At 38.6% G+C, this 21,941-nt stretch overlaps 1 protein-coding gene and 1 long non-coding RNA gene across 2 annotated transcripts in view; one reads left to right on the forward strand and one right to left on the reverse strand.

The window, feature by feature from the left end:
* The first annotated feature begins 1,517 nt into the window (after positions 1-1,517).
* Positions 1,518-4,581, forward strand: LOC108645630. The gene is made up of 2 exons (XR_001923916.2): positions 1,518-2,543; positions 4,374-4,581. It is a non-coding gene; the product is annotated as an uncharacterized LOC108645630 (long non-coding RNA).
* A 16,242-nt stretch (positions 4,582-20,823) lies between these two features.
* Positions 20,824-21,941, reverse strand: part of adgrv1 (adhesion G protein-coupled receptor V1) — a 198,323-nt gene continuing 197,205 nt past the window's right edge. Inside the window, exon 90 of the mRNA XM_031893453.1 lies at positions 20,824-21,469. Within this exon, the coding sequence (XP_031749313.1) occupies positions 21,351-21,469 (119 nt within the window). The 3' untranslated portion in view covers positions 20,824-21,350. The remainder of the gene's footprint in view (positions 21,470-21,941) is intronic.

Raw genomic sequence — 21,941 nt, forward strand, 5'->3', positions numbered from 1 at the left:
TGACAAGAGGCCCTGATCATTAGAGCTTGCAATCTAATCATCATAGAGGTGTTGCAAGCTCGAATTGATAGATTTGTTTCTTGTCAAGATATTTCTCTCTGGTGTGTCTGAAAAAGGGGAATATACATTTATGCTCTACCTTGAAAGTACCCATTCCAGCATTGCTCTGGGGTATCACAGTGGGAGGGTAGGGTTAGAGTTTAAATCTATTGCACTTTCCCTGCTAGTTAAGGTGGCCATACATGGGCTGATTTTACCTGCCAATTTGCCAATTCAGCTCCTTCCGGCCAGCCTGACCAATATCTGGCTGAAAATTGGGCAGATATCGATCAGACAGGTTTAAAAAAGGGTGATTATTGGTTTTGTAATGCCAATGTGGTCATCGTTCGGATATGTCTTTGACACAAAAGTACCTGCTTCTAGGTTACAAATGCAACCTATAGAAAAAATGCATTGCTATCTCTGGCACTTAAGGGTTAAGTGTATAGCAACACATTTCCAGCTCATAATAATCCTAATATTTTATATATTATATTGTGCCCTAATCATAGCTATATGATTTTATAACCAAAAGCACAAGCATTGCTGTTAGTATATTTTATTTGCAGAGGCTCAATAGACACATGTATTATTTAAAGGGGCAGTACCCTTATTCAACTACAGCTGAATGAGCAGGACATAAAGTGAACATACTCAATGCCTATTGTTATTGCTTGAGCGAAACGGCAAAATTAAACTGGTTTAAATACCCACCTTCCTGGTTCTTACAAGCAATTGTGGAAGGAGGAAAAGAGTTAATCAGATGCATGGATACGCCCCCTGCTATAACACACCTACAATAATAAAAACCACTGTAAAAAAAAAAAAAAAAAAACAGACATAAAAAAAGGGAAGGGATGGGTTGTCTATACAGAAATTTTTTTAAATCAAATTATTACACAGAGAGGGAGCAGGATGTTATGTAAAAATGAGTTTATTAATAGCACCCGCGGATACATCCCCCGCCTGCACTGTGCATACTGTATATACATGTGTGACCATGTAGGGGGGGGACTGAGTCCTCTTGGAATTGCCCCAAATGATTGGTAGTTTGCTTTATTTATTAACAAAATAGTAAGAATTTGCAAGGAAGAAATTGGAGACTTGTGTAGCGTGAAATGATTGGCGGCTGTGGAGAGCTCATGCCGTAAGTCCTTCCTCCGCCAGCGCCAGGAGCCTGAGATGCTTAAAGCAGCTGTTTGAAGTGATAATCATAGCAAGGCATGGCCTGCGGGAACTGCAACTGGTTCCTTTCCCAAGTTCCCTAGTGTGGCCTTGAAAGACTTTGTAAAAGCAACGAGAGAGAGAGCTCTGCCTGTGCAACACACTTATCTTTTCTCTCTTTTCTTATTTACCCTAACAGGATATTGTTAATCTGAAAAATCTGAAACTGCTGCTCCCTGATTCACCATCAGTGGGGTTCAGGGGGGGGGGTCTCGAGTCAGGGGCTTCATGGCAAACAAAACAAAGGTATGAACAAGGGGTCACAAAGGGGATGAGGTTTACCTGTTTGACTGGGAAGGATTAGGCTGTTACCATTTGTGCACAGGGCATTTTTTTTTTTTTCATTAGGGTCACAATTCTTGTTGACAGGTGATCGGTCGGCTCATAGGTGGGACCCCCTGTAGTATGGGGCCCCATGATTTCTTACAGCAGCTTCAATGAAAATCAGCGGCACTGAATGCACCTTTGTCCACCTGTTGCCCCTATCGTTAAAGGGGTTGTTCACCTTTAAACTAACTTTTAGTATAATGTAGAAATTGATATTCGGAGATAGTTTGCAATTGGATTTTTTTTTCTTGTTTGTGGTTTTTCTGTTCTTTGTCTTTTAGTTCAGCAGCTTTCAAGTTCGGAATTTCAGCAGCTATCTGGTTACTGGGGTCTTGTTTACCTTACAACCAGGCAGTGTTTTGAATAATGGACTGGACTAATGGACTAATAATAACAATAAAATTGTAGCCTAAAAAATTGTAGCCTTACAGAGCAATAGTTTTTTTGATGCTGGGGTCTGTGGACTCCCCCTTTGAAAGCTGGAAAGATGAAGAACAGGAAGACAAATTATTCAAAATTTATAAAAAAAAATAAATATAAATAAATAATGAAAACCAACTGCAAAGCTGCTAGGAATAGGACATTCTATAACATATTAAAAAAGGTGAACTACCCCTTTAAGTATTTTCCTAGGACAGAATGTATTTGTGTTAGCTGGGATGAGTAAAGCTGGTCATGATGGTCTGATATTAACTGCCAACTGGCCCCCCCAGACCTGGAGCTTATTGACCTGGTGCACAGTTTGTCAGGTTTTTTCTTAGATGTACTTAGTGATACTGTGTATGTCATAATAGAATATTTTCCCACTTCCCCCTTTTTTGCCTACAGCACATGGAATTTTGATCACAACAGTTTCTTCATTGAAAATCAAAAAAAAAGCAGTATGGCCATCACGCAGCCAAGGTACACGGGAGCGGCATGGACAACTCTTGCTGTTACCTACTCCATGCCAGGTATGGGATCTATAATAAGGAATGCCTGGGCCCTTCAGTTTTTCGGATAAGGGATCATTGTATTACAATACTTACATCTACAATAATCATTTAAACATTAAATAAACCCAATAGGATTATTTTGCCCCATTATGAATTCATGCAGCTTAGTTATCATCAAGTGCATCGTACTGTTTTATCATTACAGAGATGAAAGATATCACTTTAAAAAATGTGAATTATTTGCTTAAAATCAGTGGCATAACTACATGCGTACGCCATACCCTTTGTGCACATTCACCCTCCCACTTCTGTGTGACCTCCTGCCCCTCCCGTCCCTTGTTCCCTGCCAGCTCTCAGGTAAGAGGCTAGCTGGGGAAGAAAGATTTCTATAAAGAAAGCAGAATTCGCAGTCAGGCCCCCTGTGGGGTCTGCCCCCTCTATAGCTACGCCACTGCTTTGAATGAACTCTATGGGAGATAACCTCCCTGTAATTCTGGAGTTATTTTTGGATAACAGATCCTATCCCTGTACTATATAAGGGCATACTTTCTGGCCAGTTTACCAAACAAAAGATATACAGTATTACAGGTATGGGACCCATTATCCAAGATGCTGGGGACCTGGGGTTTTCCGGATAAGGGATCTTTCCATAATTTGGATCTCCATACCTTAAGGGCCGTGACACACTGAGAGATTTGTCGTGGCGCGACTAATCTCCCCATGTGTCACAGCCCTAAGTCTACTAAAAGATTATTTAAACATTAAATAAACCCAACAGGATTATTTTGCCTACAATAAGGATTAATTATAACTTAGTTGGGATCAAGTACAAGGTGCTGTTTTATTATTACAGAGAAAAAGGAAATAATTTTAAAAAATTAGAATTATTTACTTATAATGGAGTCTATGGGGGACAACCTTTCCGTAATTCCGAACTTTCTGTATAATGGGTTTCTGGATAATGCATCTGATACCTGTAATACAATTTCAAAATAATAATAAAATACAAAAATGTAATCTGGAAATAAATGCAAATAAAAATAATCTTAAGTAAATATTTGACCTGTATTTTACCTTTCCTATATTATAGGCAAACTTGATTTGGGCTAATTTAATATACTTTTATATTATTATGTTTGGTTGTTATGCTGGATATGATTACTATAAGCATCCTGACCTGATGCACACACAGATATTTGTGGAGTAATGAGAAGTCAGTTCATGCGGAACAATGGCCCCTATGGAACAAAGTCTCTTTCAGAATACAATGCTTTATAGAAACATGTAGGCAACAATGTGCGGATAACAACCCTACTGCCAGCAATGCTAAGGGCAAGTTCAGCTGGGGCGACATCCCAAATATGAGCAGGTTTTAATCTGTAAAGTCTTTTCCTGGAAAGGAGAGAAAGCAGAGTGTGGGATTTTATAGTCTGTGTGGAACTTTCTAATCCGGCGGCGGAGGCTGTAGTGTGCATTTATCCACGTATCCCTCCCCATGACTCAGCTCTTACTAACTGCTGATTTCATTGCCAGTGGATTTCCCGCTGTATCGGCTCAGCTGCTGCCCAGAACCTATCCTTCACAGCCAAAAATAACACACGCACTTGCCTTTCCTATTAAATACAATCCAAACCAGTTTAGGCCAGTGGCATATTTAAACACTGTATCAGTCATTTATTTCTGCCACTTTTATCTCAGGGCGTTCATTTTTTTTCCTCTTTGAAAACTGTAATACAAACAGGCTCCTGCTGAGAATAAAAGTGTCAAAGGCCTAGGAATATATTGTCTCTTATCGTGCACTCCTAATCAGGTTGTACATGCAACATACTAACATATGCTTTTATCCAGGCATCAGTCAAGGGGTTATCGCTGGCATGGGGCTGATGGAAGACCTTAGCACCAGGTTATACCCGCAGTGACGCACATGAAGCTTGATCTTGGCACAGACTGATAGGCCTTTGTGACATTTATATGGAGAACATTTTCTACTGGAGTTTGAAATGTGTTTTGCCTCAATGCTGGCATCTGATTAAAAGTCATTTTAATTGATACAGTGCTAATCTGTCTTGTGCTCCTAGTCTTGCGCTTCCTGGTATAAATTATTGCTTAGCGTGCAGCTATCAGCAACATCCCAACATATCTCATACAATATAAAATATATTAGAGCGACCTTCGGAGCCTGAATGATTAGATGGAATTATGAGAATGAGAGGGCTGGATGGGGTTACAAATCTTGTAAGTAAAGCTTGTATGTACTGAATAAAATAATTAGCATTGTGTGGGATAGAATAATGAGATTGTGGGAGAAGAAACATACAGTCTAGAATTGTTTGAAGATATAGTCTATACCTAAGGATTCACAGATATTAGGGGTCATTCACAACAGCAAGTTCAGTTGCACTTTTCCCTGCCGTGCTTTGTACTTTAAAAATCATGTTACTGGTGTCAAAATGCACCGTGTACCGTGTAGTTGCTGTAGTGCCACTCAGTCCTTCCTGCCTTTTCTTCTGAATTGAGCACTGCTGCGCATATTTATTTTTATGCTGCTCCTTCCTGCTAAGGCTGATGTCACCTGCGATAGATATATAATAATATGGAGCAGGGAGCAAAAGTAACTATCACTTAACCTGATGTCCCATGGAGAGATTTAGTCGTCAGCCTTCCTCCCGCAGGCAACTTTGTGTGACTTCTGAAAACCGAAGCAATGCGTAGGCCTTTCCACCAGTGATGCGTAGTTGCCAGTGGAAAGACATTTTGGAGAGATTAGTGGCCTGCGTAGCAGATTTCTATCACGGGTGAGTAAATGTCTCCAAGGGACATCAGCCTAAGTGATAGTTACTTTGCTTCCTGCCCCATATTATCCACAGTAGGCATCCACTGCCTTAGACCCAAGTATTCAGCCAGTGCCTGGTGTCCCCAACTCTTGCTGAGCTCCCTACTGAGTTGCTTCCACTGTGTGAAGTCTCTGGAGCTGATCTCCTATCACTTCTTTGCAGTCCTACCCCACCCTAACCCAGGACACAACTTAAGGGCAATGACACACGGAGCTACTTGTAGCCAGCTGTGGCAGGTTTATGATAAACAATAGCAGAATTGATTTAATTTCTCTCTCATACTCAAAGGCTCCAACACGTCTGCCCCAGCCTGGAAACAATAGGCAGATAATCCAGTTACCCTGGCATCTATACGTGTCCCCACCTCTGTATAATAACAATAGAAACTTGCTGGGAGGCTGGGCCAACAGGGACATAAAAAGAGCCCCAAAGAGAGCTTGGAAGTCAGTCTTCAGAGAGAGGGAAGAACTGCATACTGGATCTACGACTTCACTACTCTTCGGCCATTATTAACTTGGAGTTTTATTTGGACTGTGTATAGACTTTTGTGGACTTCAGAACTAAATTTTGTTATCCATTGAGGGATTTGTCATTGGTTTCAACAAAATAAAAGGATAAACTATCACATGGTTTTCTCTTCAGTATTCTGCCATACTTCTGTTATGTCATTGACATGACACCAGCTACTTATCGCGGCTACAAAATAGACAATACTGATAATTGTCCCTATGTGTGTTTTAGCAGACACAGTTCTCATTATTATCCATAGCAGGGTATTTTCTGACATTTTGTAGCTGCAACAAGTAGCTGGCTACAAGTAGTTTTGTGTGTCTGCCCTAAAGCTGTTAATATTTATAATTGAGTGATACTGCACCTGCAGAGTAATGGCAATAGGTCCTCGCCATAGGCATATAAAATTCATATTGAGAATAAACTTAATCCGGGCAATAGATTCACTTTTTTGTTGTGTAAATTTTGTAATGGCCTCAAAATATTCAGAATAAGAAAAGCAATGATTTTTAGCAACAGTAACAATGTTAAGTACTAGAGGCATACAAAACTAAGCCATAGAATAACACTTTGCACTGGAAGTTCTTATGTGGTCACTGGTATGTGCAAGTGTATGTTTCTCCAAATCCACATCCTATGGCCTCACGTCAGCACATACATTGTTGATTCAAGAAAAAGATTTCCTGGGGGCCATAGAAAATGGTTTAGTTAAGACAACCATCCATGTGGGAGTGTGTAATGAAACGTTAATTGGCTAAAACAAAGTTTGTGTTTGTCCTGTTTACTGTGTCACTCTGGGATATAATAGCTTTGCCAGAAAAACAGGCACTCACAGAGTTACATGCTACGATTTATATATATATATATAACAAGACATATATATATACATAACAAGACATATATATATACATAACAAGCTGCACACACAGGGACTTTGGAAAATTGGATTTTTTTCATTAAATACATTTTTTGTTTTTCAGCAAAGTCCCTGTGTGTGCGGCTCACTGTCTTGTTGTATAAATTTTTTTTGCAAGCACCCTGGGCATTTGATTACTAATAGGGTGTGCTCTGTTTTTTCATATATATATATATATATATATATATATATATATATATATATAGTAGTAGGTAGTGACGGCACTCAAAGGCTTTGCGCAAAAATGATAAAAAAGTCGAAAAATCACATATCAATTGCAGGTGGTGAAGATTTATTTGTCCAACGTTTCAGTCCATTACTTGGACTTTCGTCAGGGAGAACAAACAGTGCACGTAACATTTACGATGTGATTTTTCGACTTTTTTATCATTTTTGCGCAAAGCCTTTGAGTGCCGTCACTACCTACTACTAGAACTACTTTAGCTCTGGCACCAAGGTATCAATTTGTTTGTTGGGTGTGCTCCCCACTCTGGACTATGTATATACAGGTCCTTTTCAAAAAATTAGCATATTGTGATAAAGTTCATTATTTTCTGTAATGTACTGATAAACATTAGACTTTCATATATTTTAGATTCATTACACACAACTGAAGTAGTTCAAGCCTTTTCTTGTTTTAATATTGATGATTGTGGCATACAGCTCATGAAAACCCAAAATTCCTATCTCAAAAAATTAGCATATCATGAAAAGGTTCTCTAAATGAGCTATTAACCTAATCATCTGAATCAACAAATTAACTCTAAAAACCTGCAAAAGATTCCTGAGGCTTTTAAAAACTCCCAGCCTGGTTCATTACTCAAAACCGCAATCATGGGTAAGACTGCCGACCTGACTGCTGTCCAGAAGGCCATCATTGACACCCTCAAGCAAGAGGGTAAGACACAAAAAGAAATTTCTGAACAAATAGGCTGTTCCCAGAGTGCTGTATCAAGGCACCTCAGTGGGAAGTCTGTGGGAAGGAAAAAGTGTGGCAGAAAACGCTGCACAACGAGAAGAGGTGACTGGGCCCTGAGGAAGATTGTGGAGAAGGACCGATTCCTGACCTTGGGGGACCTGCGGAAGCAGTGGACTGAGTCTGGAGTAGAAACATCCAGAGCCACCGTGTACAGGCGCGTGCAGGAAATGGGCTACAGGTGCTGCATTCCCCAGGTCAAGCCACTTTTGAACCAGAAACAGCGGCAGAAAGCGCCTGACCTGGGCTACAGAGAAGCAGCACTGGACTGTTGCTCAGTGGTCCAAGGTATGTCATTCGGAAATCAAGGTGCCAGAGTCTGGAGGAAGACTGGGGAGAGGGAAATGCCAAAATGCCTGAAGTCCAGTGTCAAGTACCCACAGTCAGTGATGGTCTGGGGTGCCATGTCAGCTGCTGGTGTTGGTCCACTGTGTTTTATCAAGGGCAGGGTCAATGCAGCTAGCTATCAGGAGATTTTGGAGCACTTCATGCTTCCATCTGCTGAAAAGCTTTATGGAGATGAAGATTTCATTTTTCAGCATGACCTGGCACCTGCTCACAGTGCCAAAACCACTGGTAAATGGTTTACTGCCCATGGTATTACTGTGCTCAATTGGCCTGCCAACTCTCCTGACCTGAACCCCATAGAGAATCTGTGGGATATTGTGAAGAGAAAGTTGAGAGACACAAGACCCAACACTCTGGATGAGCTTAAGGCCGCTATTGAAGCATCCTGGGCCTCCATAACACCTGAGCAGTGCCACAGGCTGATTGCCTCCATGCCACGCCACATTGAAGCAGTCATTTCTGCAAAAGGATTCCCGACCAAGTATTGAGTGCATAACTGAACATAATTATTTGAAGGTTGACTTTTTTTGTATTAAAAACACTTTTCTTTTATTGGGCGGATGAAATATGCTAATTTTTTGAGATAGAAATTTTGGGTTTTCATGAGCTGTATGCCACAATCATCAATATTAAAACAAGAAAAGGCTTGAACTACTTCAGTTGTGTGTAATGAATCTAAAATATATGAAAGTCTAATGTTTATCAGTACATTACAGAAAATAATGAACTTTATCACAATATGCTAATTTTTTGAAAAGGACCTGTATATATATATATATATATATATATATATATATGAACAGAGAGCCGCACACACAAGGACTTAACGATAAAGTGAAAAAATTTTATTCAAAAAAAATCCAACGTTTCGAGTACTAACTGTACTCTTCCTCAGGGTTTGTCCCTGAGGAAGAGTATAGTTAGTACTCGAAACGTTGGATTTTTTTTTAATAAAATTTTTTCACTTTATCGTTAAGTCCTTGTGTGTGCGGCTCTCTGTTCATATATTGCCTCATTTTAGCCAGCACCCAGGGCATTTGAACTTTTATAGGGTGTGCTCCACTCTTCCTTGTATATATATATATATATATATATGTATATATATATATATATATGTATATATATATATATATATATGTATATATATATATATATATGTTATATGTTAGAATATAAAACCTATTTTAATGATTCATGAAGTTATACAGGTATGGGGCCAGTTATCCAGAATGCTTAGGACATGGGGTTTTGCAGAAAAGAGGTCTTTCCATAATTTGGATCACCATGCTTTAATTCTTTAAAAAATAATTTAAACATCAATTAAACCCAAAAGGATTGTTTTGCCTCCAGTAAGGATCATGTACAAGGTACAGTTTTATTATAACAGAGAAAAGGGAAATCATTTTCTAAAATGTGAATTATTTGATTAAAATGCAGTCTATGGGGTCATTTACATATGCAAGTGCAGTGTGCAAAGTGCGGTTTCAGACATGATTTTTACCCAGAATGCAGTGTTTTGTTTCAACCACAATTCCTGAATCATTGTGGCTGCAAGGAAAACTTGCACCTGAATCAATGGATCAAAAGACACATTGCATCATTTACTGCATTGCTGCTGTCGGCTGTAGATCTCACCAACCCTCAAAATACAGATGCTGTGTAGGGATCCAGGGATCTGTGCTTCCCATTAGCCTGTATAGTTCAAATAAGGAATTCTGTCACTGGACCATTTAGAAATCAGAATATTTTTAGGTTTTTCCGTTACATGTTATTTTTGTTGTTGCTTGCTATTGCCCTAAAATATTTATGACTACATTCTCAGTGTGCTGTGTGTCTAAGACTAGTGCAAGTCAGAGCACACACACAGCTGGTATCCAGCCAATGGCCGGCACAGCTAAATAATCAGTGCTATCTGATGAGCAAACAGTTTTGCAGGGAAAACTTGAGCTCACATAATTTTTCCATGTAGTCATGGTGAAACCCTGGCAGGACAAACTGCAAATGACATTGGGAATAGCTCGCCTGTGATTTATATAACATGGCTCTATTTTATACTTCACTGCAGTGATGCCGTGTGTCCTGTTCCGCTTGTCATTGTGTAACTACTAATATTTTGCATTCATCTCTTGAATGGTTCCATTTAGGCTGGAGACAAGAGTCTTTCGCCCAGAAAATAAGATTTAGCATCTCTAGCACAATTATTTGTTTTTAAGTTCTCCTTTAAATTAATTGCAATCAATGTAGCCTTTCTAACTGTATTTTCTGTTTTATCCTTGACTTTTCACCTAGCAGAATGGCTTCCCTATTGCAGTTGTAAGACAAGTAAGTGATAAATGACACACCAGCTCATTACTTTGGGAAATGCAGAATTTCCGATCTCCTTTATTGGCCATTCCAGTGCTCAATGGCAAAATTATATTTGTGCCTGATTCATAAGGTGCACGTCTGCGGTGCTTATCAATACTGCCTACTTCAGCACATCTGATTCTGATCCCTGATCCTCTCAGCACAGACACTGCACTATTGCTCTACTTTGTTACCCACTCCTTAAGGTGGCCATACACGTTACTTTTTATTACTTATGTTTCTATTTAGGCCATCCTATATTCATATTCTCTCTTCATAGTCTTTCTTTTAAACCACTGTCTGGTTGCAACCAGATAGCTAGTGAAATTTCAAAAGAGGGAGCAGCTGAACAAAAAGCTAAATAATTAAAACACCACAAATAATAAAGATTGAAGCCCAATTGCAAATTGTCTTAGGATAGCCTTCTCTGCATGATACTTAGTTAAAGTTAATTTAAAGGTGAACAACCCCTGTAATAAGTGCCAGTTATTAAAGACTTATAAAATGACTGTACAGTATATGGATGCAGATTATCAGTGCATACTGACACAAATTAGGGCCCATGCTACATACATAGCTAAGGGTTAAAACAAGTTTTATAAATCTAGGAGCTTTACATAACAGCAATTTTTTTATGGGTAAAAGGACTTTGTTTAATGTGGCCCATTACTACATAGTACAGTGCCCCCATATTCAAAAGCACAGTTTTGCCATCAAAATAGGACACAGGCACAGCAGCATTTATTGTGTTCTCTGATTCCATTCTCTATAAAATCAATGGCACCTTTGTTTCCAGATTGTGAGCTATGGTGATATAATGGATGGTTATTATATTGCATTGTTTCTCTGGGATCCTACAACAAACAGCACCTAAATAGACTCAGTACCCGTGTATGTACCATTATCATAAGACAAAGTCTATCTGCCATCTGATGCACTTTAATTAGGTTTCAAGCATTTTCTAAGGGAGAGGTTCTTTGTTCACTTTAACAATAACCAAAAAAATAAATACACTTTTTAGTAATCAGCTTGCAGCTTTGCTATAATATTTCTATATTTAGGAGTGTTTATTGGAGGTAAAATGAAGGGGCTCCTGGCAATGCTTGAAGACCAGGCCCCAATCTGGGTGGGGGATTAAACATAAATCCAGGATGTTAATCCATCAAACCTTTGGCTGTTGTTGAACTAAAACTCCTACAACCCCCAACAGATACAGAGCTGCAGGTTGAACATCACTACTCTAGGGGGCACATTTACTAAGCCACGAACGGGCCGAATGCGTCCGATTGCGTTTTTTTCGTAATGATCGGTATTTTGCGATTTTTTTCGGAAAAATGTCGCGACTTTTTCGTTACTAATACGATTTGTGCGAAAAAACGTGAGTTTTTCGTTGCCATTCCGAAAGTTGCGCAAAATCTGGCGATTTTTCGTAGCGTTAAAACTTGCGCAAAAAGTTGCGCTTTTTTCGTAGCGTTAAAACTTAAAAGGTGCGACGTTTCACGCAAGTTTTAACGCTACGAAAAAGGCGCAACTTTTCGCGCAAGTTTTAACGCTACGAAAAAAATCGGGCGATTTTGCGCAACTTTCGGAATGGCTACGAAAAACTCGCGTTTTTTCGCGCAAATCGTATTGGTAACGAAAAAGCCGTGACAATTTCCGAAAAGTCGTAAAGACACCGAAAAAAATCGCAAAAAATACGAAAAAGTCGCAAAATATTTGTTTTCAAGTCGGAATTTTTCCAATTTGGTTCAGATTCGTGTCTTAGTAAATGTGCCCCTAGGGATATCTAAAAATACAGTTGTGTCTGTACAATTCTGTGGAATCCATTGGTTTATATAACCTTACCTGTGTAGGCTAGGGTGCTTTACAAACATGTCCAGACTCCAGTTTATAAATATATATACAGGTATGGGATCCCTTATCTAGAAACACGTTATCCTGAATGTTCCGAATTACGGAAAGGCCTTCTCCCATACACTCCATTATAAACAAATAATTCTAATTTTTTAAAATGATTTCCTTTTTCCCTGTAATAATAAAACAGTACCTTGTACTTGATCCCAACTAAGATATAATTAATCCTTATTGGAGGCAAAACAATCCTATTGGGTTTATTCAATATTGAAATTATTTTTAGCAGACTTTAGTTTACGGAAAGATCCCTTATCCGGAAAACCCCAGGTCCTGAGCATTCTGGATAATAGGTCCCATACATGTATATATATATATATTGTGGACTAAGTTTACCACAATTCACTTTTTGGATTTATATCTCCCTTTAATGAGTATCAGCTATAGCTATAGATAAACCCATAATATCCTCTGTCTGGCATCTGTTTTGCAAATCAACCCAGCATGTTCATCCTGTCTTCTTACAGATACCTTCCAAACCCATTAGAACATTAAGTTAATAAATAAGGACTTATATATGTTTTGCCTTTTTTGGGGACTCTTGCCACTTCCTTCCCCATTGGCAACTTTGCATTTCATTGGATGCTTCCTGGAAGATGGCAGCTGCATATCTGTCAGCACAGATTTTTCAAGTTAAATTAACAGGGATGAGAAATGTCATTCAGCCAGTTTTCTTGGCTAGAGTGAGGCTATATTAAATGTAAGGCTGTCATCACATCATTCTTTAAAACTATATCCCTTTGAAGTGAGGTTACATAGTGTTGAATAATTTTTAATGAGTGTGCAAGTTGGTGTATAATTATGGGACTTTTATTTATTATGTGTATTTATGTGTATTTTATATTGCAACACTTAATGGGATACTCCCCTTAGGAGAGGATAAGCTTTATTTAATGGTACATTATTCATTTTTGGCCCTAATGCATATAGTGTAATTTGTAGGAATCAAATGCAAGACGCATTTTATAGATACCCAGCCTTTTAGTCTTGTTTTCTTATTGTGTCAGCGAGTATCTTTTACATGACTTCCACCCTTATTTTCTCCAGCGTAGACTTCCATAGCAACCCCATAGCAACCTTTCACTTATTTGCTTTTATCCCTACAAACTGCTTTGACTTGGCTTATTAAGAAAACACACAAAGACTCCACCCACTTTGTGTCAGACTGTATAAGAAATAATTCAAGGGAGGGAAACACTCAAGTATATTTAAGGAACATCTCATATAGGCCACTAGATCTCCAGCTAGATTCTAGGGTTACGTTTGCACTTAAATTTGCATTCTATGAATCGAAAAAAACTGAAAACTGAAATTTATTTTTTTAATTCATTAAAAAATCTTGGAAATTCGATTGTAAGAATTTTTTACCTGTGGGCAGTAACCCATAGCAACTAATTAGTGACTGGCTTTTTCATCCAGCTGCAGGTAGAATCATAAATGCAACAATTTGCCCAACATTGAAAAATTATCCCCACTGGGAGGTATATTCAACATTCAACATTTAAATTTTTATTTTCGAGTTGTTTTAACAAGATTTAACACAATCAATATTTTCCCAAGTTGAGAAAAAAAAATGCATTCGAGTTTAATCACAATTATAACTATTTCTGCTATTTAATATTAAAACATTAATAAACCATCCTCCTTGTATGGTATTATGCTCAATGCTAGTGAATGCTAAATTAATGTTGAATATTTGATGCATAATTATATTCTTAGAATCCCTCAGAGCTTCTCTGTATATTCTGAAGTCCAGCCTCTGTTAGACTCATTACAGTATATTATCAAAGCAAACACATTAGCGTAAGTAAATATGAGCACACACCTGTCTGGGCAGGGGGATTCTGTATATATAATTTCATTAGGACAGTATTTCAGAGGTCAGATTCTATGAAATGAGGCAGTGGGCTTGACTGGAAACCTCCAATGGTAGTTTAGGAATCCACCAATGGAATCTTAGGGCTTTGGCACACGAGGGAGATTAGTCGCCCGGGACAAATCTCCCTTGTTGTGGGCAACTAATCTCCCCGATATGACATCCCACTGGGGAAAATGTAAATCGGTGGTGGGATGGCATACGCGGCGGCGCCGAAGTTGCCGGTGGGATGGCAAAAATCGCAGGTGGGATGGCATAAATCGCAGGTGTGATGGCATACGCGGCGGCGCGATCGCCGAAGTTGCCGGTGGGATGACATAAATCGCAGGTGGGATGGCATAAATCGCAGGTGGGATGGCATACGCAGCGGCGCGATCGCAGAAGTTGCCTCTCAAGGCAACTTCGTTGATTTCCGCAAATCACGCCGAATATGCCATCCCACCTGTGGGATGTCATATCGGGGAGATTAGTCGCCCGCAACAAGGGAGATTTTGTCGCAGGCGACTAATCACGCTCATGTGCCAGAGCCCTTAGGAATCCTCCAATGGCATCTTAGGAAATCTCCAATGGTAGATTAGGAAACCACCAATGGCAGCTTAGGAAACCTCCAATGGCAGTTTAGGAAACCTCCAATAGTAGCTTAGGAAAGCTCCAATGGCATCTTAGGAAACATCCAATGGTAGCTTAAGAAACCTCCAATGGTACTTAGAAAACTTTCAAAGGTAACGTTGGAACCTCCAATGGTAGCTTTAGGAAAATGTGACGTTGGGAAACCTAGCAAAAATAAATCTTCACTAACACCCAGTCTATCAAACATAGAAAGTCCAGGGTTCCAAAAGGGCATTGGTGAAGACTGGGGTTGTCAGGGCTCTTTTCACCTAAAAGGTTGTTACTAGCAGTCTACTGGCTTCCTCATATTACAGTCCGTATTAACTGCCCATATTACAGTCTTCCTGAAACTTTATGAGCTGGGCAGCTTTCAAGTCATACAGATATTTAATCCTCCCTAGCCACCAGTGGCCCAGTCATTTTGTACCAGGCTATCTGAAGCAACTGCCATGATAAGATAATAGGGTAGGAAGTTCATTTTTGAAACTTTCATGTCATTGAGACAATGTCATGATTTGATGGAATACATGGCCAGAAGTTTGATCACATTGTAATTGTGCCCCATTGTGGGCAGTGGCTCTGCAGGTGGATCAGGTGGTTTCCTACCCATTCCAACACCTCTTGCAATGTATGGTTCCTGGCAAGGCCTCCTCATGATAATCTGCCACAGACTCATCTCATTTAGGCTGGTGCAACAAGGAACATGTTGTCACCCATGGGAAAATTTGCTCCCTGCGGGTTGTGAGTCCAAAACACCTGACTCGCATCATAACGCAACTCCCATGTTTTGGACTCGGCAATACCTGTGCACTGCAATGAAAAGCTATTTTCTTACAGTCACCTTTCGTTTCTGTTCCCATAGAGTATGTTTTGGGCCACAGCTGGGCTCTTTGCAACATTTTATTGGAAGGGTACCAAGGGTTCTTTAATATTGAAATCATTAGAAAAAGAAAGATTCCCTAATGCATAATTATGCATCAAAGAAACCAAAAATTATTTTTATCGGTTATTTATCAATTTTAAAGTTTGTGAATTCAACAGTTATTTTTTAACTCGAGTAAACTCAAAAAACACGAAAATCTTGAATTGAAAATATGGCTTCACTTTGCCTAGGACAACTTCCATTGACTTCTACATGAACTCGCAAGCTTTTAGCTTTCGAACGTTTACATTTTTTTTACAGTTTTTGGGTTTTTTGTGACATTCAAGTTTTTGAACCATAATTGTAATTATAGCAAAAAAATTCAAATAATGAAAAAAATTCAAATGTTGGTAGATGACCCCCTTAATATTGGCACAAGCATAGTATTAGTGAATCCTGTGTCTCTCTATGATATAAAACTGCATTATTTCTCAGTTAATAAAGTGACATCAGCTTGCCCCGCCCCTGTGAGCTGTCAGATTGCTCCAGTCCTGCCAACTGCATGGCTCTGTGCCTTTATGGTATGTGATCAAAACAAACACACGTGGGCATGCCATCACAGTGAGTCAGGACATGTATACACCTGTCTGGGAAACATTGCTCAGTGTTTTCTTGTTGTCAGACAGTTTGGAGATCACATACTAAGAATAGATACAAGGTGAAGGAGAGAACAGAATGTGATGGGAATCAGGGAATATTTTGTACATTTGGCCTAGAATTGGACAGTTTTTTTTAATGTTCCTAAGAAAGGCTAAGTAGATAATAAGACTCATTTACAAGCCCAGCAGATGTGTGCAAAGTGCAATTCCAGAGCATTTTTGCTTATAATTCCAGTATCGTTGCGGCCGAGCAAGGGTTTTTACATAGGGTTTATACATAGGGTTTATACATAGGGTTTTTACATAGGAGTTTATACATAGGGTTTATACATGCACAAATGTCTGTCAGTATTTATCAGGATTGCATTGTTTCCAGCATTTATATGACATTTGATTCTTTAGCAGCAAATCTCCTGTGTGTAATGTATCAGAAATGACTGGATGAACACATGGGGCTTAGCGCAACTATACAAAAGTGCCAGGAACATGTTTGCACAACTACCTTTAATGAAAAGGATAAGTACCCAATATGACTGCACCCATTCCAGTGCCACCACTATCATTTTTTATAGCGATTCTGTGGCCTATATTTACAAAGGTACGTAAAATGATTTACAACAATAATATGGTGGAAAGGGTGATGATAAATAAATGGTGTATTTATAAAGTTATGTATTTCTCTACCTCATCCAAAGAGCTAATTATTTAGGTGAGTGCTACAATGGTTTGCAATGGTGCAGACAAACCTCTCATCAACACAGAATACAGGCAGTAGTTAAAATACACATAGGGGGAGATTTACTAACTTTTGAGTGTGATTTTTTTCACAATTTTTTGCACTAAAAAAACTCGAATTTTAATTAAAAAAATTTAAACTAAAAACTTGCGAGTTGCTGTAGTAGTCAATGGGAGTTGTCCTAGGCAAAGTCAAGCCATATTTTTTGAGTTTTTTTCACGTTTGTAAATTCGGAAATTCGAGGTATTCAAGTTTTTTTTATTCAAACTAGTTTACCTTAATAATAAATAATCAACCGTTCGAAATGTGAGTTTATTTGAATAAAAAAAAAAAATCTCAAAATCACAAACTCGAAAATTGTCAAATGAGCCCATAAGTGTTATTTCTAGGGTTAATCTGATAAATGTGGCACTTTGGAATACTGTTGCCAAAACAACTTATAATAAGAAATATTTCATGAATACTTAGGAATAAATCTTAGAATCTGCCTTTAGAAATAACTATCCTTGGGGGCACATTGGAATGTATAGTGGCCAATAGAAGATTAATGCCTAGCAATGATGGAACGTGATTCATATCTAATCATGACATTGCTAAATCTGCTCACATCTCATTACTCTTTATTACTTCTTTGAACTGTAGGGTTTATTACATGCACCAATATCTGAACTTACTGCACTGTTTACTCCAGACTTTGGACGTAACAGCCTCCAATCTCTTATCATGCCATTAAGTGACAATAATAAAACTGCAAGCATGGCAACTGAGTTAAAATACAATTGACTGTTTATTTGTCATATGCTCAGTAAGTGTGCATTTCCAACAGCACAGCCAAGTATGCTTTGGAGTCCCTGCTGTTGTCCTACTTCGCCTCTAGAAACATCCTAGGATTTGAAAATAGACAGAACATGTAAGGGCAACTTAAACTTGATGGAAGAATGTATTTTTTGCCACACAGGGCTGATTTTCAGCCTGTGGATAAATGCAGATGTGTCTGTGTGTTCTTCTGGAGCCACTGTGTCGGAGCCAAAATCCACTGCATGTGCCTGTACGTGGGCTGACACTGTGGCTCGGGCACAGACATAAGGACAGGGCTCATGCTAGTGTAGGGGCATTTATCCACAGCCCAAGAATCAGCCCTGCATGACTGTAGCCTTAGCAATTATGTTACTGTATACTATACATCTTTTCAATGAAAGATAAGGGGCACTGGGCCCTAGCTTATGTTACTGCAAGGCTTGTGTGACAAAACAGCTTTGCACAAATTATGCAGCAGATGGATGAAACTGAACCTACTTTGCCACTGGTCTTCTGCTTTTTGTGTGTAGGTTTTTTTTTTTGCCTTTAGACCTAAGGGGTCATTTACTTTCCCATGGGATGCAAGTGCTAAAGCACTAAGGGGACCAGGAGCTTGCCCTTAGGGCTCATTTTACCCTGGGGAATACTACCTATGTGCACCTCTTGGACAGAGAGCTGGAGAACAGTCAGAACTCTAATTCATCAGTACCAGGAGGCAGTGTGCAAACAGAAGTTCTTAAATAACCCCTTTTATCTGCTGTCTGCCAGCTAGGGCCAGTTGTTTTATTATGCGCTGATAGAATTGCTAGTTCATTCCAATTCATTGTTGCACAGCTAGTAAGAATTTCCATTCTGCTTGTCTGTATAGACATTACATAATATTAATAGTAATTAAAGAATAATAGTAATTAAACATGTAACACTGGCGCCTGGCTTTGGGGAAGAACCGGAACATACTACCAAGCAGAGTGGTCATTTCTGTGTATAAAATGCAGTGGTGCAACCAGTCGGCTGCTTCCAGCGACCTAGGCTAAATGTACCTCAATATTAATAGTACAGCTAGAAAACTGAAATGCATTGTGCAGGCCTTGGCCACCATGCAGTAGAAAGTCCTGGAAGACCGCACCATCACCAGACTGCATTTTTTCCATAACAGCCATTTAAAGGGGTTGTTTACCTTTAGACTATCTTTAGGATGATTGTACACAATATTCACAAAGAGAATTTGCAATTGCTTTTCATTTTTTAAATTTTTTTTTGTGGTTTTTCAGTTATTTAGTTTTATGTTCAGCAGTTCTTCTATCTGGTTGCTAGATTGTTGTTTATCTTAACAACCAGACAGTGGTTTGAATGAGAGACTGAAGATTTAATAGGAAAGGGAATGAACAGAATGATAAGGAATACAAAGTAAGAATAATAATAAAACTGTAAGGTCATAGATCAATACTTTTTTTATTCTGTGTCTGAGTCAGTGACCGCCATTTGAAAGCAGGAAAGAGACAGAAGAGAAAGACAATAAATCAAATACTACAAAAAATAAATAATGAAGACCAATTGCAAAGTTGCTCAGAATCAGAAATTCTGTAACTATTAAAGGTTAACTTAAGGTGGTGGCACAAACAATATAAAATAGGTGAATGATAAGTGACTTTCTTGGAAAATAAAACTATATGCATGACAGGTATAATTAATTACCTCATAACAATGAAAAGGGAAATAATTGCTAGTATCTTTATTCTCAAGCCTGAACGTGGATTTTTCAAAGGGGTGCAACAACATTAACAACAAAGAGCTGCCCCTTGTAACCTCCATTGATGATTTGTTCCCAGAAAAGCTTGTTACCAGGTTTGATCATGCACATTTTCACACAAACACACACATATTCATAGGTGTGACTAGTAATCCTTTATGTGTACTGGCTACTGGCACACCCAGAGCTGGCTGCTCCTCCAAGCTAAACATTAGATATTTCCCAGGAAAAGCTTTTGTGAAAACAATGTGTACAGTTGCCCACTGTTACTTAGAATATGAGAGATTTATTGGAAACTGAAATATGTTTTTCTCTTTCAGGTGTTCAGAAGATAAAATCACTTTATTATATATGGGCAACAGGACAAAATGAGTTGGTTCTACAGGCCTTGTCTGTAGCTTGTGAACTCTTCTCTTTTGCACAGGAGTAAACATACATGATATTCTTTGGTGTCTGACCTTCGAAAACTTTCCTTTAAGCCAGAAATGTAAAAATGAGCATTTAATTTTTTGAACTTGGAACAGCATCAAAAGGGGTGATGAGAAACATGTTGCTTACAAGCCAATGGTTGAGGATCACTGGTATACAGCATGATCAATGTCCAATAACAAAAGCCTACTTACCTTCCCCTTATGGAAATTACCCAGGGTCATGCCTAAAATTGAATGACCGCACCCTGTTGGGCATCCTCTGGGCCAGGGGTCCCCAACCTTTCTTACTCGTGAGCCACAGTCAAATGCAAAAAGACTTGGAGAGCAACACAAGCATCATGGAGCACCACGGAGGAGCCAAATAAGGGCTAACATTGGCTATTAGGCAGCCTCTATGCACCCTATCAGCTTACAGGGGGCTTTATTTGGTAATAAAAATTGTTTTTATTCAACCAAAACTTGCCCCCAAGTCAGGAATTCAAAAATAACTACCTGGTTTGGGGGCACTGAGAGCAACATCCAAGGGGTTGGTGAGTAACATGTTGCCCCCGAGCCACTGGTTGGGGATCACTGCTCTAAGCATAGGAAAAACTCTAAAACAAGTGAAAAAACTCACATTGTAGATATGTTAGTAAATGTGCTTTATAAAGCCACATTACTTGAATCTGTAAGGCTGCAAAAATATGCAAAATACTGTACCCAGTCCATCCAAAGCAAACACCAAATACTCAACAACTTTACATTTATTATGAAATACAACTTTATTTAATTGAATTTGGTCTTTCTTTGTCCCGCTGCAAGATTTGATTTCCTGCTTCTCCACTCATGGAAATGAACTTTATTTATTTTTACATATACATTAGTAAACTAAAATCAATTTATCAAATTCTTCTTATTTTATATCCATAAAAACATTTGCAAAGTTTCCTTAATTGCAGTATCAAACAAGTATAAAAAAATGACAATCTAGCTCAGTAGTACAAAATCATGCATTTACAAGAATAATATCTTGAGGCCAATAACTGTTGGACTGTTTTCTAGAGAACGTAATTAACATGTTAATGGCTCAAAGGTCACCTTATTTTCCACAGTTCTGGTTCAGCAGTTCTAGCCTCTTTATTACCTTTGGGTCCATGTTGTACCTTCTCATGACCTTATATGTCCTAATCGTTGTTTGTTCAAATACTAATAAAGGGGAATAGCGTTTAGTGCAATACTGAAAACATTTATAAAAATAGTTACATTTTATGCTACAAATAAAAATTACAGATGAGTATCTGCTATTGGAATCCTTCGAAGTTCTACAATCTGTGAATTAGCCATGCTGCCGCCATCTTGACTTCCATGGCCTGATTCTGTGTCACTGATGTTTAATCCTGATCCTGAGGAATAAAAGGAAGAGTTGTAAGTGCTACACAGTGACTGGCGGAAGAGTAACTGGAATGAAATCCCCCAATCGAGTATATGACGTAAACCCAAACCACTGGCTCCTTTGAAATCATAAACAAGCCACAAATACTTTGGAGAAGTTGTTTTTCTTTTTATGGAGGTCAGTTCTATAATATATATATATATATATATATATATATATATATATAACACATACATAGACACATACATATAACACATATACAGCACAGCTCACCAGCTGCCTCTACATCTATCACCCTCCAACCCTTAATACAATCCCCCAAACACACAGGCACACCAGAAAACCCAATCTATTACAAAGTATGATAAACTCCCTGCTCCTAAATTGAAGGATTTTAGAAGTGACCTGTTATATCAAATAGCAGCTCTATCTGCCCATGTAAGCACTATTTTGCCTAAATTTGACCTTTGCTGAAGTTTTTT

This window comes from Xenopus tropicalis, chromosome 1 (genome assembly GCF_000004195.4).
Source record: "Xenopus tropicalis strain Nigerian chromosome 1, UCB_Xtro_10.0, whole genome shotgun sequence".
NCBI lineage: Eukaryota > Metazoa > Chordata > Amphibia > Anura > Pipidae > Xenopus > Xenopus tropicalis.